The sequence below is a fragment of the Prorops nasuta genome, unplaced genomic scaffold, assembly GCF_024137725.1.
Source record: "Prorops nasuta isolate Cenicafe-Biocafe unplaced genomic scaffold, Cenicafe_Pnas_1.2 PNAS00005, whole genome shotgun sequence".
Taxonomy (NCBI): Eukaryota; Metazoa; Arthropoda; class Insecta; order Hymenoptera; family Bethylidae; genus Prorops; species Prorops nasuta.
The window spans coordinates 4,310,095-4,325,397 of NW_027116802.1; the positions used below are offsets into that span (position 1 = coordinate 4,310,095).

A 15,303-nucleotide genomic window follows, 5' to 3' on the forward strand; every position below is an offset into this window, starting at 1 on the left:
CTAGGATAGGAAGAAAATCGATTTAACGCGGAGGCCGTGTAGCAGGGAGGAGGGGGGGGGGGGTGGTGGTTGAGGTAGGTGCGGTAGGCTGGAGGGATGAAAGGGGTGCACGGATGGGAGAAGGTGGAGCCTGTTCATCCGTGCGTACGAGAATTTTGATCAAAGGAAGTGCCGAAGGGCGGAGTGGCTCGAAACGATCGATGCTGTGTCGCGAACACTCGTGCAAGCCAGTCGCCTGTCCTCTTAGTCATTTCGCATTCCTCCACACCTCACCTACACTCTACTTGCTCTCTCCTGCACCCACCCGCTTATCCCACTTTCCATCTCTTCCTTCTTCCTCCGTTTCATTCCCTTCCTAACCGATTTTTCACGCTTTTGCACATTGCCAGCCACTTTGCACGCACACCTTAAACTTATCCCCGTCCAACTTTATAATTCCATCCGGAATATCGATGAGAGCAATTTTTCGACTTGTCGCCAAATCTCGCTCGGCTCGCTGCTATTACATTAATTTCCAACGAAATCCTACCGGTCCTCGTATCATCGAAACGCCCGAGAGGAGATCGTTTTCGGCGTTATAATATGCAAATGTATATTTTATAATGTTGGTAAAGCTAATTTTGGACGTTGCAGTAAAATATTAAACGTGCCGGAACGAGCGGATTAATCTATGCTAAAAGGATTACAGAAAACTGTAATGATACCTGGAGCATATCACGGGCTACCAATAAATTTATTATGGCATCTAAACCACGTATGCACGCCACTAATTTCCATGAATTCCAAATTCGTCATTATCAGCTGAGTATCCGGCAGATAACGCAGGAAATGGCAATTGCCCGCAGTGATCCTCCAGGGATAAGAGGGATGAAGCCAAAACAAAATAAAATCCAGAGTAAAGAGTGACAGCAAGTATTTGCGGTTTAGCAATAGTAGTATTATACAGCCAATTGTCGGCTTTGCATATTTTTATTGATCGATATTTTTGTTCATATACTTCTTAATGGTAGCTTATAACGAGAGATGCGAATCAACTTATTGCTAGGTAATTATACTATATATATATATATATGTATATAGGAAACAGATGAGCGGTATCCACAAGAGGAACCGCGAACTTTGCAACGATTCGAACATTGCAGTTCTCACATGCTCGAGAAAAACTCGCTTATCAATAATGTATCTCTTTAGGCCTAACAATCACGCTTAACAAAGTGTCGTAACAATAAAAAACCTCTCGATTTTCGAATCGCGTCGTTCGAGAGAATCTCCCTTAATCTCCCTCCATTAATCACGATTTTCCTGTACCCTATACCATGATCATTGGATCCTAATAATAACAACAGGAAAACAGTATCTTTGAACATTTCTGGTGTAAAGTATCGTCGCCCATTTAGAATTAGTTCCAACTCAATCGGATCGTAATTTTATTCGGTATTTTTGAGAAAATTTTTCAACGCACCTCTGATAATAAGATCGGATGTCGAAATTGGCTGACGCGCCTTTGATTGCCGATGGGAGCTCATGGAGATAAATTACGAAAGAGACGTAAAAAATGCATCGTTTCGTAACTATGGTCACAGTCCTTCCCTACAAGCAATTCGTATACAAGCTCGCAACGAGTACTCCTATCCGCTATGTTGTATGACTATTATATGTACAGAAACTGACAAAAATGCTGGGTGAATGATACAAAAAGTATTGATCAGCGTGGATGAGGACGCTCCTCTCTCGATTTCTTCCGTGCTGATCTGGCGCATCGAAGAATGGAAACCGAAAGAAAGACGAAAAAAAAAAAAAAAAAAAAAACCAAGCTCGAGAACCGTCCGGGGTATCTTCGAGTTTCTTTTATCAAAGCAAAATAAGGGGAAAAACTTGCTCAAATCCCTGTGAGCCTGAGCACCAAGCAGCGCGTACCGACGGTGCACCGGTAAAACCGAGAACGTTGAAAGGATCATCAGTTTTATTCTTCGGTACGAAATATCCAATGCAAATGATGGAAATAAAAAGATTCTGCTACGGGATAAAAGTTAACGAGCTGGCCCGTTGAACGTGACGGGGGTTAAAAACCTCTAAAGATGCGCTAGAAAAAAAAGCTCGCTCCTCTCTAACTGGTACAAATCGACGAAGCTTTTATCTATATATAGATATATATATATATTCGTATGTATGCAGGTGTATATATTAATATATAAATTAAACTCGAAATTTGAGTTTCTGAGCAATTTTTTTCCCTTCCTGAGAGGGCGGGGGTGGGGGAGTTCCCTATTTATCCAGTCTCGCGTGGATAAATTCTGATGAGGGAGTGCGCGCAGTGAGATACGAGACAGAGTCGCTTTTGGACAAGGCGTGTGATAAGATCCCTCGTCCCTCGGCGAACAATTCTTGGGATATGTCCAGAGCTGGATCGTAGAACGATGGTCGCTGGTCATTAGAGCTAATGCCTGACATCTTCCTCGTCAGCAGCTTGGTTCTCCAGTGTGCAAGGCCTCAGGAACTCTTGACCCCTCTCGTGGAGCCACTTGTTAGCGACTGCAACAAGTCGAGGAAGGATGAGTAAGCGGTAAAAAGAGTGGGGTGAGGTTCTTGCGACGTCGGTCCGGAGAAAATACAAGAATGACTGATCGACTTGGCGCTCGACTAGATACCCACCCCATTTGGATCCAGTTAGCACGGGGCATGCGGCGTGTCTCGTCTTGAAATCTCCCTCGCCGTTTGGCTTCAAATTGTACCAGAAAGCTGCGCTACCCTTCCTAGGCCACAGAGCAATGTTTATAGCGGTGAAGACGGTTCCACCCCCTTGCTCGACGTCGCTCATCTAAAATCAAAGACGCGAGCACGCGCAGAGATGTAGTCTCCGAAACACTGCTTTAAAATGTCTGGAGAGCCAATTAAAAAGATGGTCTGAACGAGGCGATTGCCAATTACAGTGAGTAATCACGCAAGCCCTCCTTCCTCACTTACGTAATAAAGCACTGTTGCTATACGGTTTCCGGTACCCAAACTTTTGAAGGCATTGGTCTCCTCCTTCTGCAATAGAAAACATGGAGCGATCAATTATACAGGGACTATTAGGGCTCGTTGATTATTCATTTGGCTGGTTCCCTGCGCAAATTATTATGCTCCGCACGTGCGTATTTATAGGTTGTCAATTATTTAGCGGGGAATTTAGCGGATACTATATACGGATCGCACTTTGGCGAATTTGCGCGCATTCGCGGTGCATCGCGGAGAAGGACATACGAAGGTTATTAATTATTTATTAGAATATTTGAGCGTTGCACAGGAGGAAATTTGTTTACCCTGGCAAAGTCAAAGTGCGGCTCGTAGTGGCCACCAATTCCATAGTTGACTACTTGGAGCTCCTCGGCAGTGTCTACAGTCATGCTGGTCATATGCTCGACACGCTTGCTAACTGCCGCTACGTGAGGGTGCTCGTGTTCCTGCAACCAGGCGCTCTTGCTAATGCGGTAATTAGCAATCTCCAGGGCGCCAGTCTTGTAATTTTGCACGGTGGCCCGTTTGAACTGAAACAAAGTGTATGAAAATTAGGAAAACCGTCCTGCCCGTGCACATTCCCCTTGTTCACTTTTCCCAACATAATCGCTCCGCTTTCCGTCCCGTCCCGTCCCGTTCGAGCACGTCCCAATCTGCTATTACTATACACTATGTGTGTGTGTGTGTATACACATATTTACAGCCTCGACGACGAGTTTTCTTTACATCTCTATGCGCATTTCGCATAATTTCGGATACACGACGAGTAAACAAGAATCACGATTCCTGTACTCGTCTGAAATCTTCCGAGATGTAAATAAATCTCAGTTTATTCATTTCATCGAGCAAGCAAATATTATTATTTACTCTTCTTCCACTCGTGTACCATGCGAGGTGTATAGGTAAAGTATAGCAAACCTTGTATGCTTTGATATATATATATATATATATATATAAATGTAACGAGTAAACAACGCATTGCTCCTTAATAATATTATAAATAAACAAGTATAAAATGATTTTATATATTTATCACGCAGCTAAAATTGAAAGTTTCGCGTTATCCGAGGAAAATACGAGAGAAGTCAAGAAGGATATATTTTCTCTTCTGGAGGAAATTTCGATTTTAGCGAGGAGCGAGTATATATATCTTACCCTAGGTTGGGCCATCCTTTTGATGGTTTCGATCTCTTCGTCAGTGATGACGTTGTGGTAAACGACTATTCGAGGATCCAAGTAAGCCTCTTCCTCCTTGAAAGGTGCTATCTTCAGGAATGGGATACCACGGTCCACGTAGCGGCACTTGAGATTTTTTCCTATTTCCGGCGAGACTTTAACCTCTCCTCGACAAAGCATCTCGTACCTCTCTCGCTCCGTCATTTCGTCCCAGCTCTTAACTTTTTCCTCGGCGACCGAGAAGCGCTAAAATTCGAGCAGATGAAACAACGTGGTGGAAGCAGTAACGTGTCACGCGATAGCTTTGCTATTGTTATTGCTACAATCGTTATTACTATTATTATTATCGAACGGTTGTTGCAACTGCAGAGCGCGCACAACGATAACGGATTAATGGGATGGCCTAATTGGAGGAGACTGGCGCGTTACCGTCCCTCGTCGATACGATTGATAATTGGCCTAGGCTCATAATCGTATCAATGACGCGGTACTACAGCCTCTCTATATCCACAGGCAACGATGCAACAACAAACAAGGAGATAATTGACGCTGCTGCGTGCACTTGCCTCGTCCGGAAGAGCAGTGTCATCGCCACCGTCCTCGCCACGCTTCTTTTTAGCTTTGTTGGATTTCTGTATCTCCTTCTGGTAATAAGCTCGATTACCCAAAGCACGCTCGTGTGTTGGCACCAACTCCAGCAGCTCGTTTGTCATACTCAGCGCCCTTGCTACGTTACCTGCAATGAAATCACGCGGTATATCGTACAAATTATTTATTTATATATATATATATATATCTATATATATAGCGCAGAGAGATATCGAACGACGCAAGAGACAAGACGAGGAAGAACCTTGCATATACGTTGAGAAGGCCAGGTACTCGAGGATATCGGGCTTCGTGGTCGTGGTGGAATTTTGCTCCTCTTGAAGACGATCCATTGCCTCTTGCATCCAGAGAACCGTGTGGTAATAGTCCCGATTGTGATAGGATTGTCTGCCCAATTCGAAGCAATCGCTCGCTGAAAAGCCATTTGAAATCTGAATCTCTGTTCGGTTTATCAATTACGCTGATCGTTGCGTATATTCATATATATATATATATATATATATATATACGCTGAGAGGCATTCTTCGGGTTGCATAATTTCTGAATAATTAATTAGGGATATTCTGGTCTATGGAGGCAAGCATTAAGCATCGAGCGGGAAGAGGGTTCTTGGGAAAAGGTTGTACACCGGGGGTAGTAGTAAAGGTTAGGTTGCTTAATAATTCATGAAAACTGGGCCATATACTACTGGAGGCTCGTGGAAAGGGATGGGGAGGGGGTGCTCGGTTGATAATGCAGAACCTCGACTCACCGGTTAATCCCGTACTGTACTGAACCCCGTTAAGCACACCGCGAGCAACTTGAGCCGTGTCCAGCTTGTAAGTGTCCTGAAGCCTCATCAAAGCGACCGCTGCACCGTTGAGATCCTCGTCGGTCGGGAATTTCAGGTCTATCCTCGAGCTGGTGATATTGGCCACGAAGGATTTACCGACGTCTTGCGTCATAATTTCCTCCACCCTCTTCCAATCGGTAGTGAGTCTCTTGACCAGCAAGTAGGCGTTTATGGGATTCGACAGGTATTGCTGTATGTTTCTCGAGGCCTCCTGATGCTCGCGCGAGTACTCCTCGACGTTCCTGCAACGATCAATCGATTTATCGTTCGTCTCTATCGAGTAATGAACTCGTCGAACGCCGCGGCAAAATATTTTCATTCGTTTATGCCTCCTCGCAATATTCCGTCAGAGTCGTTAAAGCTCGATTTCTGGGGAGAGCCACGGGCTTGCCTATAGGTCATGTTAGGTTAGGTTGGGAGACGAGGTAAGGTTAGGTAAGCTACGCCGAGATACGGAAAGAGAAGAACACCGAGCGTCTCTCCGTGTGTGCTCTCGTATATTAAAAGTGGATCGATCCGAGCAACAACCTGCTGTGGGACTATTCTCTCTCGAAGGATATAATGTTGACGATAATAACAATAACAGACACGTTCTCGGAAAGAGCACGCCATTTTAAAATTCTTCCGTTACACTGCATAACGCGCGCCACGGCCCAGCCTCGCTCTTCCACGGAATTTCGACCGCGAACGACCAGTTGGTAAACAAAGCGTATGTCAATAACGCGAAAAAAGTTCTCTTATACCCGTGTATTCGCAGCTGCTCGACGAATCCACGTCGATAATCCTTATGGAAACGCAAGAACCGCTCTGTGAAAAGAGCGGCTTTGCTATAAGTAGAGAGGATCTTAATTAAAATTGTAATCGGGCCAACGCTATCTCGGCTCTGGCATCGCTTAATTAGCAGCCGCGCATCTTTTTGCCATTTTCTTTCAACCAGCCAACCACTCTGCCTCGATTCACTCCACTCTCTCCATCGGCTATATCTTTGAAAATTCTATCGGAAAACTTTGCTTTCTAGCACTGCTCTATATATCTACGCAGATATACATATATACTTGTGCAGCATCACCTCAAGGCACATTATTCCTTCGTATTTTCAATAACTTTAAATTTCATCGGGCATCTTTGCACCAATATTCTATTAAAATATCCAAGCTTTTCCACAGCTTGGACCTAACCCTTTTCACCTTTATTCCGTTTAACGCAATAATACCCTTGAGAAGTCTGCGACGTCCCGTGTGTCAAGCACATAATGGCAGTTAATGCGAAGTCAACGAATCACGCGCAACTTGGAGAGGGATAAAATATTGGGAATTTCAGTTTGATCGGCGGGAGATTTTGGATTTTCTGCGCGGAAGGATTTAAAGGTGACGTGGTGGTGGTGGTGATGGTGGTGGTAGTGGGAGTATAGGATATAATGGTCCTGCACCATTCGACGAATCGTGTCTGCGCGGAGTGGAGTCTCTGCCCGGTGATTTCAGCGATTCGTATAGTATTACATATATATATATATATATAGCATAACCCCGCAGAGCGTTTAACGAACCTTTGCCTAAACCTTATCGATCGAAATCAACTTCCGACCTAGCGCAACCGGAGTAATGCATTCGACTAAATTTAACCCCAAGCGTCGCCTTCCCACCTGAAAATCACCTCGCAATATTTCCAGCTACTTTGGCAATCGTGTCGACAAATCGATTCCTCCTTGCATTATACGACTCTCCCCTCCCTCCCCCCCCCCAACCCTCCTTCTCCAATCTCGAGAGAGCCGTAAATATTTGCCAAATAGAACACAAAAATTCTCCCTCTATAATTAACGGAATCGGTAGGATTTAATGTACAATGGATTTATTTCTGGCTATATATGTAAACATATACTAGTGTTTTTTGTTGTTGTTTTGACCAAAATCGATCGCCCGTAATCCTTCCGAATGTTTTATTCGTGGAAAATCCTACGAAAATTCGCGAATCTATTAAAAAGTCGATCTACGGAGCTCGGGTAAGGTGTAATTTTGTCGCGTTCAATTGTCACTTATATGACCGACAGATTTTCATACGGTACCGAGAGGAGTGAAATATTTATACGAGCGAGCAAAAAAGCAGCTCTTTTTGTGAAATGAAAAATTTGACAGAAGCAAAAGCGCGAGAATAGTGCAAACTCGAGTAAGTTAGGCGTTTATTAAGAATTTACATTGGAGGGACGGGGACGAATGAAGACAAACCGAGGCTGAAGCAGGAACGGCGGAACGGGAATAGGCGGACGGACGGACGGACTCCGAGAAACTTAAATAATTAAAAACGAAATGGAGAGTCGTTTTCTATTGTTCGCTCAGGGATTATTATCCTCGCGACTGCTATAACGTTGCGCGTTCCGAAGAATAAACAATAATTAAAGAGGTTTCATTACATTTGCACAATAATAGCAAAACAGCTGGAATGCAAGAGCAGCTGGAGCAACAAAAATTAACAGATACATTCTGCTTAAATTGATTGCAGCAGATTCGAAGCAGTCGATGCGTGTATTTTCCATACAAGTGCTTTATTCGCACGCAGAATGTAAACAAAAATTCCCAGGAAATGTTTACATAAGCTATATTGACTTTATATTCTGGTTTTTGTTAGAGGTGAACGAAAAATACAATTATAAATCTACGGGGGGCAAATGCTTCCGTAAAACTGATATGCTATATATAATGCAGGATATAATATAAAACCGTATGGGGGGAGGGGGGAGGGGGGGGGGGAGGAAGCGAGCGACGCACGTAGAAATAATGCAAGAGAGTTTGAGTAGCCGCTGATATCGAAATCGATGTCAGATCGTGCAGGATTAATCAAATTTTCATCTTCTAATTTCGCGCAGGGGCCCAACGAGGCAGAATAATGGATCGACCCCGCACAAGCGCACCGGCGAACACTTCAGGATTATTAACTTCGCAACTACTGTGACAGACCTGTTCCAGTATATATATATATATATAGCATGTACCATGTATACGTACCGCGCGCTGTACCTACAAGGCATCTCTCTCTCTCTCTCTCTCTCTATATATATATATATATATATATATATATATCTACAAATCTAATTTCACCCACTTTTCTCCAGCTTGACCATATTTTTGTCCCTTTCTCCCTCGTATCCCACGCGAGTGCAATGTAATTTAGAGAATTCCGGGAAATTCGAGAAGAATCCCCGAAAAATCCAATATCAGAATTACTACGCTCTCGCGAGTCAAGCTTTGCTCGGAGGTAAAAAGGTAAAATGTGCAGCAGTGAAAATGGCTGGTCGCTGCTACCTACCGGAGTGTAGTACTGCAGGTTCGTTAGGAAAAACGAATGTGAAATTTTGGGATCCTATTTCTCGGTGCTTCCGTAATTGTAATTTTCGTGAAATCTTATTTGCGCGAAATCGATTGTTCGGCCCTTTGTAGGGATCGACGTATATATGTATACATATACGCGCGCGCGCGCGCGCGCGGACAATGTGAAAGGGGGAGAGGGTTTTTCATCGGGCAAATGAGGCGAGAGCAAGGAGGAAAATGTCGGATGACGATTGTCAGATTGGGAAACTCGGCGAATCCACGAAGGATGAAGCGATATCCTCTTCTGCCTTATTGGCAAAATGTCATCGTGTACTCTCGGGAAAGGTCGCGCGCGCGCGCTTATCGCTCGAAACTCAATGGTACGTCGTCGCTATACGCTATAAATGTCACTTGCGCGAATCGTCCGCCTCTTTGAAATTTCTCCACTGTATATATACCATAGAAATCCTCCCGCGAGACGTTTCTCCGCCATCTTCCACCTCTTTCACGATTTATAGCTCTCGAATCTTACGCTCAATCAACCAAAGTGTAAACCTATTCCTCGTTAAACTCCGTACGATCCATGTGGAAAAGTAACGGATTTCCACACATGCGTAAAAATCCGTAATATTGTGTTTTCCAAGATAAACCTTGCCCGGCCGATTTGTATTTTGTTAATAATTGTTAAATAAAAAATGTATTAAAAATTCCAATTCATACGGTCGTTTCATAGAATACATTTGCATATCGAGCACCGGGAATTTTCGTAATGGCGAAGGGGATTCGCGCGTCATTTGGGGCGTACTGGGGGGGGGGGGGGGGGAGAAAAAAAGAGAGGCGGAAAAAGGGTTGAAGGCAACGAGGCAAAGAAAAAAAAGTAAAAACCACTAATTGCTGGCGGACCGACCTGTGATACGTTTTAAATTCTGCCTAAGAATATTTGATTTTCGCCGATGGAATTGGTATTTCAGAATTGGGATGAATGAACGGGAGAAGAAAGGAGGTTAGGTAGGGAGGACGGATGATAGGAAAACGCTGCTATATCGTTAATGAAAATCTCCCTCGATGCCCGCACCGAATAACAGAGGAGAAGAGAGAGAGAGAGAGAGAGAGTGGGAAGGAATTTGAGAGTGGTTAAAAGGGAGAAGAAAAACGTTGAAATCGTACTAACGAGAGGATTGGGACGTAGCGAATAAAAAGAAGCCACGTCGTTATCGCGTTTTTGCAACGCGCGCCTCTCATGTCGCTTCTATTTTCTATTCGATATGCGTTTGTGTCGTCTACCACAGTCACTGTACTAGTATATCCTCATACGCTGGGCGCACAGTACTACCGTAGTGGGATAGAAACGTGGTATAGAGACGATAATAAGCGGCTTATATGAAAAAAAAAAGCGAAAAACAAAATGGCCGTAGAAAAAAATCCAACATACGAGGAAATAATTATTCCCGTTTTAATCTTTGTACAAATTCGCGGTGAATGGGAGGCGGCGGCGGCTATCAAAGCGAGGGCTTTATATTTCTGGCAGGCAGGAAGAGAGAAACGTCGGATAACAGACAGACATGTATGTGGTGCAGCTATACTATACATATACAAGACGCGCGACAGCGACGGAGCGACGACTATGGAGAGAGAGAGAGAGAGAGAGAGAGACGGAGAAAAAGTGTAGAGCGAAAAAGAGCTACGTCGATAATGTAGGTTTTTGGTAAGGCGCGAAGAACGCGAGATGGCGCTGCGGAGACGGATAAGGACTGTGCGCAGGCGCGAATCGAATGAAAGAGAGCAACACGTACATTTCAGAGTCCGTAATGGCGACCATCAGTCGTCGCATCTACTGTGCAACTTGGGATTTGAGCTTTTGGAACGAGATGCGCGCGTAAAGTGAAAGGTGAAGCCTGGTGACCGTCACGTTGCATTATTCGAACACCTGCAATGTGAAATATGCAGTACCATAAGAAGGATTTCAAGGGAGAGGAGTACGGCGATGAATTCTTTGCCGGCTTCACCAAGAAAGTCCAACATGACTGGGTCAAAGCCGCGAGACCCGCAAAGATCCTCTCTTTGCAAACACCGCCCGATATTTCGATCACTTCTAACCTGGAACTCAATACCAGATTCAATAAACAAGCTACGGAAACCCTCAAAGTCAACTGGTCTTTCATCATTCAAACCCGTGGTAAGTACTTCCCTCTCTATCTACCACATACCCTTCTCCACACTACCCTCGTGTGTACACATACGGTTGGAACAATCTTTCTCGATTCAAATCCAGTCGTAGCTTTCTCCGAAACGCGTACCGCGGTAGTAAAAACTGTGCCAGAGATAATGTAGCATTATCACTTCTTTGTTCTCAGAGTTTAAACACTCTTTTCGGTTCTTTTATTTCTTCTCTTTTTCGCGTGAAATCTTATGCAACGCCAACTATAAATTAAATTATCTAATTTTATTACTTTACAGTGTGTACGTACGGTGTAAAGAAACTTTAAGTTTTCCGCTACGCGCAACTTTGTTGCACGCTCTTTTAATGATACAAAAAGTTATCAAAGAGATTTCACCAGGTTTCTCGAAAATGGCCCGAAAGTCTTTTATTAAACGATAGAGGCTAGAAGCATGACCATAGATCATTACCCGAAAGTTATAAAATCTTGACTGGTATTTTGTACTTTGATCCAGGATCATATGGCCTTTTATTAAGTTTCATCATTCTTTAATTACGTTCCAATCCTTTGCACAGAGAAGAGAGAGAGAGAGAGAGAGAGAGAGAGAGAAGGAGAGCTACACCAAAACAAAGCCTCTGTACACAAGAGCGTAGACCAATACTAATTAAGATCCTCTATTACTCTTTCGTGCCACTCGACAAAGTTGCCGTGCTTTTTCGCGCTTCTAACAATCTCATTTCGAAAGCAGCTCTTTTTTAGCCTCGAAGAGCGTCGGGATAAGGAAATTTTGAATAAATTACAGGACAAAAGAGAGAGAGAGAGAGAGAGAGAGAGGTAAAGAGCAATTTTCCACGATCGAAATTCCCGGCTATTATATACGCTTGATCTATATTGGCGACTTTACGACTTGCGTCACAATACACGCTGTTGAGTTTTGGCTTGTGTGTGGGAATTTAGGTAAAAGGCTGCGTCAGGTAGGGCTGATGTTCGACGATCACCGGGAGAACTTCAGCATCGAGACTGTGCGCAAGAGGAAGAGGGACTTTGGTATCACGAATGGTCAACTGTGGTACGACGACAGGCCGGAAGCGGAACAGAGTGAACTGTCGGACATTAGTGATCGCGACGAGAGGCCCTCGGGAGTGAACAAAGAACTCTATTACACTGTGACGCTAAATTTCAAGACGGACGATTATGGCGCTTACCGGAAGTACGTTATATTCGATTTCGGTGAGTACCCCGTGTATTTCCGGACAGTCTGCTTCGACTGCGTGCGGAAGGGAGACGGTACAAGGTTGTCAAACGCGACCCAATACAATTTGCAACAAATGGACAGAAGATGGCAGGGCCCGAGCGTTCGCCCGTTCGAATCGAGCAACGTGGCACCGAAGCACCCTAAAGACCTTGATCTGCAGGACATCTACCCTCACCCGGACGAGACGAATTTTTTCCTAACCTCCGCAAGCTTGTCGGACAAGTGGTTGACCAGAAGCAACTACAGATGTCGCATGCACGAGCTGATAGCCGTCGAGGAATTGGCCCGGCACGAGCAGATCGGCAGATACAACGAGATCTCGCGAATGAAAGTTTGCTCCTCTTATTCCAATACCTTCATCGGTGACGGCTCCGTCACGGTGAAATATGCGCCACCTGGAGAGATGTACGCTCAGGTAAGGGACGAGGGCCATTATATGGCTGTTCACTTGTGCACAACAATGATAATGACGCGCACGAGTCTTCGTTTGTTTACAGCTACCACTGGACAGGCCTATCTCGGACGACACCAAGAGCGGCAGACTTCTGCTTCGAAGCTGCAAGACGGTTTTGATCCAGTGCATGCAGAGCAATTTGGTGTTGGACAATTTGATCTTCGAGGCCCAGATCGAGGACAAGTGTTCGCAGACGGTCTACGCGAGGCTGTCCAAAGAGTTCGTCGATCATCTGAAATTGCAGGGCACAGCCGAGTTCATAGTGCGGCTGCAGTTCGTGCTGGATCGATTGGCCTTTTGCGAATGGCACCGAGCGATAGACTGCCTCTCCAACACGGCTCTCCTGTTCCTCCAAGACTTCGATCTGAGCAACGACATGGATATGCTCAATGTACTCTGGACGAAGCAACTGGAGGAGCCCCCGGATCATCTCTGGCCAAATTCCTCCGGCAACGCCGCGCTCAACTGCGAGCAAATAAAAGCGGTCAACGCGATCACCTATTACGGACCGATACGTTTACCACCCATACTCTTGCTCGGCCCATTCGGTACTGGCAAGACCTTTGCCATCGCCAGAGCGATACTCCGACTCCTCCTCGAGCAACCCAACTGTAAAATACTGCTCTGCACGCACAGCAACAGCGCCGCGGATCTCTACATCAAGGAGTACTTTGACCGCTGGTACAAATCTAGTCAAAACGAGCGTCTCAGACCCCTGAGAGTCTACTACAGGGATCGAGAGAGGAATACGGTATAAAAAAAACAAGTTAATTGCTTCCCCGGAAAATCTTTTCTTCCCCCGTCAATTATTTTCTCTTTTGTGGTGTGTGTGTGTGTGTGTGTGTCGTAGGTGCATCCGGTGGTTCACGAGTACTGCTTGATCAAAGCGACTGGCTTTCGCGACCCTATGGACGAGGACCTCAACAATTGCGGTATAATAGTCACTACTCTGGCAACCTCCAGCTCCATAGTGGGCCTGAGTTTCCAGCCGAGTCACATAATTATCGACGAGGCTGCCCAAGCCCTCGAGTGCGAGGCTCTGGTCGCCCTGGCTCTTGCCACCAAAGACACCAGGCTGGTTTTTGCCGGTGATCATCAACAACTTGCACCGGAGATCTACAGTGACCTCGCCAGCGAATGCGGCTTTGGCATTAGTTTGATAGAGAGAATTTACCAGCTCTATCCGGATCAGCATCCTTGCAAAATTCATTTCAAGCAAAACTATCGCGCTCACGACGATATAGTCAAGTTTGCGTCCTTGTCCTTCTACCATGGGATAGTGATACCAGCTGGGAAGCATCAGCCTCATCCGTTCCTGGCGCCGCTCACCTTTATAGCTGCTCCAGGTATCGAGATTCAGGTGAGAGTGGAGAGACTTTTTCTTTGTGATTGAAATGTGACGAGAGGGGGGGGGGAGAGAGAGAGAGAGAGAGAGGCGTTGTTCTAACCGAATGTGTATTTTGTGGTAATTCAGAGTCAACTGTCCGCGGGCTACGTAAACGAGCAGGAGGCTTCCGAGGTGGCCAATTGGGTCGAGACAATGAAGAGCTATTGGCCGGTTGATAAATGGGGCCCGTACCGCGAGGATTCCATCGGGGTGCTCTGCTATTACAACGTTCAGGTGCAACGCATCCGGTGTGAATTACGCAAGCGGCGCTTGTACGACGTGACAGTGGAGAGAGTTTTGAATGCTCAGGGGAAACAATTTACCGCGGTATTCGTCAGCACGGTTCGCACGAGAAACTGTTGTAGATACTCGGCTGAACGAAATATCAAGGACTACGGCTTCCTGACGAATCCAAGGCTACTCAATACCGCGGTCACTCGGGCAAAGTGCTTCATAGGTGTTGTCGGAGATCCTATCGCTCTCTTGACCGTGGGACGGTGCAAGCAGCTCTGGGGACGGTACATCGATATGGCCGATCTTCGCGGGATAGATCGCCACATGCTTCATCAACTTCTTCAGGAGGTGTCCGATCTCCCCCTCTTGCCGACACTCAACCCTCTAGCGGATGAATTCGTGCCCCGGAACAACACGCCTACTTCTAACAAAGACTACCTTTTGTACCAGTTGCGTTAGTGTATCATATTACCTAGATCTAGTTTCTAGATATTGCGTATTATACATAGTATATATAATATATATTAATCATTAAGTATTACTTGTGGTTGTTAGATACATCATAGACTATAATTCCCTCACGATGGTTGTCTCGAATATTTTTGATAAGATAGCAGCTTTTAATTTAATGTCTCATTATTACCATTATAATAAAATGACTTTTAAGTACAACGTGTTTTATTCGCAGCAGCATTTCTCGTACTCGTACTCTCTCTCTCTCTCTCTCTCTCTCTCTGGTTTGTTTTTTCTCCTGGTATTTTAACTATGCACGATGGTAATCGTTAGCACTCTCCAAAAAGTAATGCAAAACTCGGACTCTCATACTTTGCTTCTCGCGAGCTTTTAAACAAAATTCCATCAAAAGGGAAAAGTTAAAGAAGGTTAAAAAGACGAGAGC

The 15,303-nt window shown here is 45.0% G+C and overlaps 2 protein-coding genes across 2 annotated transcripts in view; one reads left to right on the forward strand and one right to left on the reverse strand.

The window, feature by feature from the left end:
* Positions 1 to 103: 103 nt before the first annotated feature.
* LOC136773921 (prolyl 4-hydroxylase subunit alpha-2-like) overlaps positions 104 to 15,303 on the reverse strand; it is a 51,409-nt gene continuing 36,209 nt past the window's right edge. The window contains exons 3-10 of the mRNA XM_066727894.1: positions 5,534 to 5,856; positions 5,027 to 5,194; positions 4,740 to 4,909; positions 4,153 to 4,419; positions 3,303 to 3,527; positions 2,965 to 3,030; positions 2,653 to 2,818; positions 104 to 2,532 (exon numbers count right to left, since the gene is read on the reverse strand). Coding sequence (XP_066583991.1) covers positions 2,438 to 2,532; positions 2,653 to 2,818; positions 2,965 to 3,030; positions 3,303 to 3,527; positions 4,153 to 4,419; positions 4,740 to 4,909; positions 5,027 to 5,194; positions 5,534 to 5,856 — 1,480 coding nt within the window. The 3' untranslated portion in view covers positions 104 to 2,437. The remainder of the gene's footprint in view (positions 2,533 to 2,652; positions 2,819 to 2,964; positions 3,031 to 3,302; positions 3,528 to 4,152; positions 4,420 to 4,739; positions 4,910 to 5,026; positions 5,195 to 5,533; positions 5,857 to 15,303) is intronic.
* LOC136773298 (probable helicase with zinc finger domain) lies at positions 10,541 to 15,059 on the forward strand. The gene is made up of 5 exons (XM_066726860.1): positions 10,541 to 11,092; positions 12,033 to 12,745; positions 12,828 to 13,535; positions 13,635 to 14,144; positions 14,259 to 15,059. Exons 1-5 carry the CDS (start codon positions 10,858 to 10,860, stop codon positions 14,862 to 14,864), a joined length of 2,772 nt encoding a protein of 923 aa, XP_066582957.1. The 5' UTR covers positions 10,541 to 10,857; the 3' UTR covers positions 14,865 to 15,059.

Coding starts and splice junctions, on each gene's coding strand:
- LOC136773298 (XM_066726860.1), top strand. CDS start 10,858: ATGCAGTACCATAAGAAGGATTTCAAGGGAGAGGAGTACGGCGATGAA. Junction 13,536..13,634: donor GGGATCGAGAGAGGAATACG/GTATAAAAAAAA, acceptor TGTGTGTCGTAG/GTGCATCCGGTGGTTCACGA. Junction 14,145..14,258: donor CTCCAGGTATCGAGATTCAG/GTGAGAGTGGAG, acceptor GTGGTAATTCAG/AGTCAACTGTCCGCGGGCTA.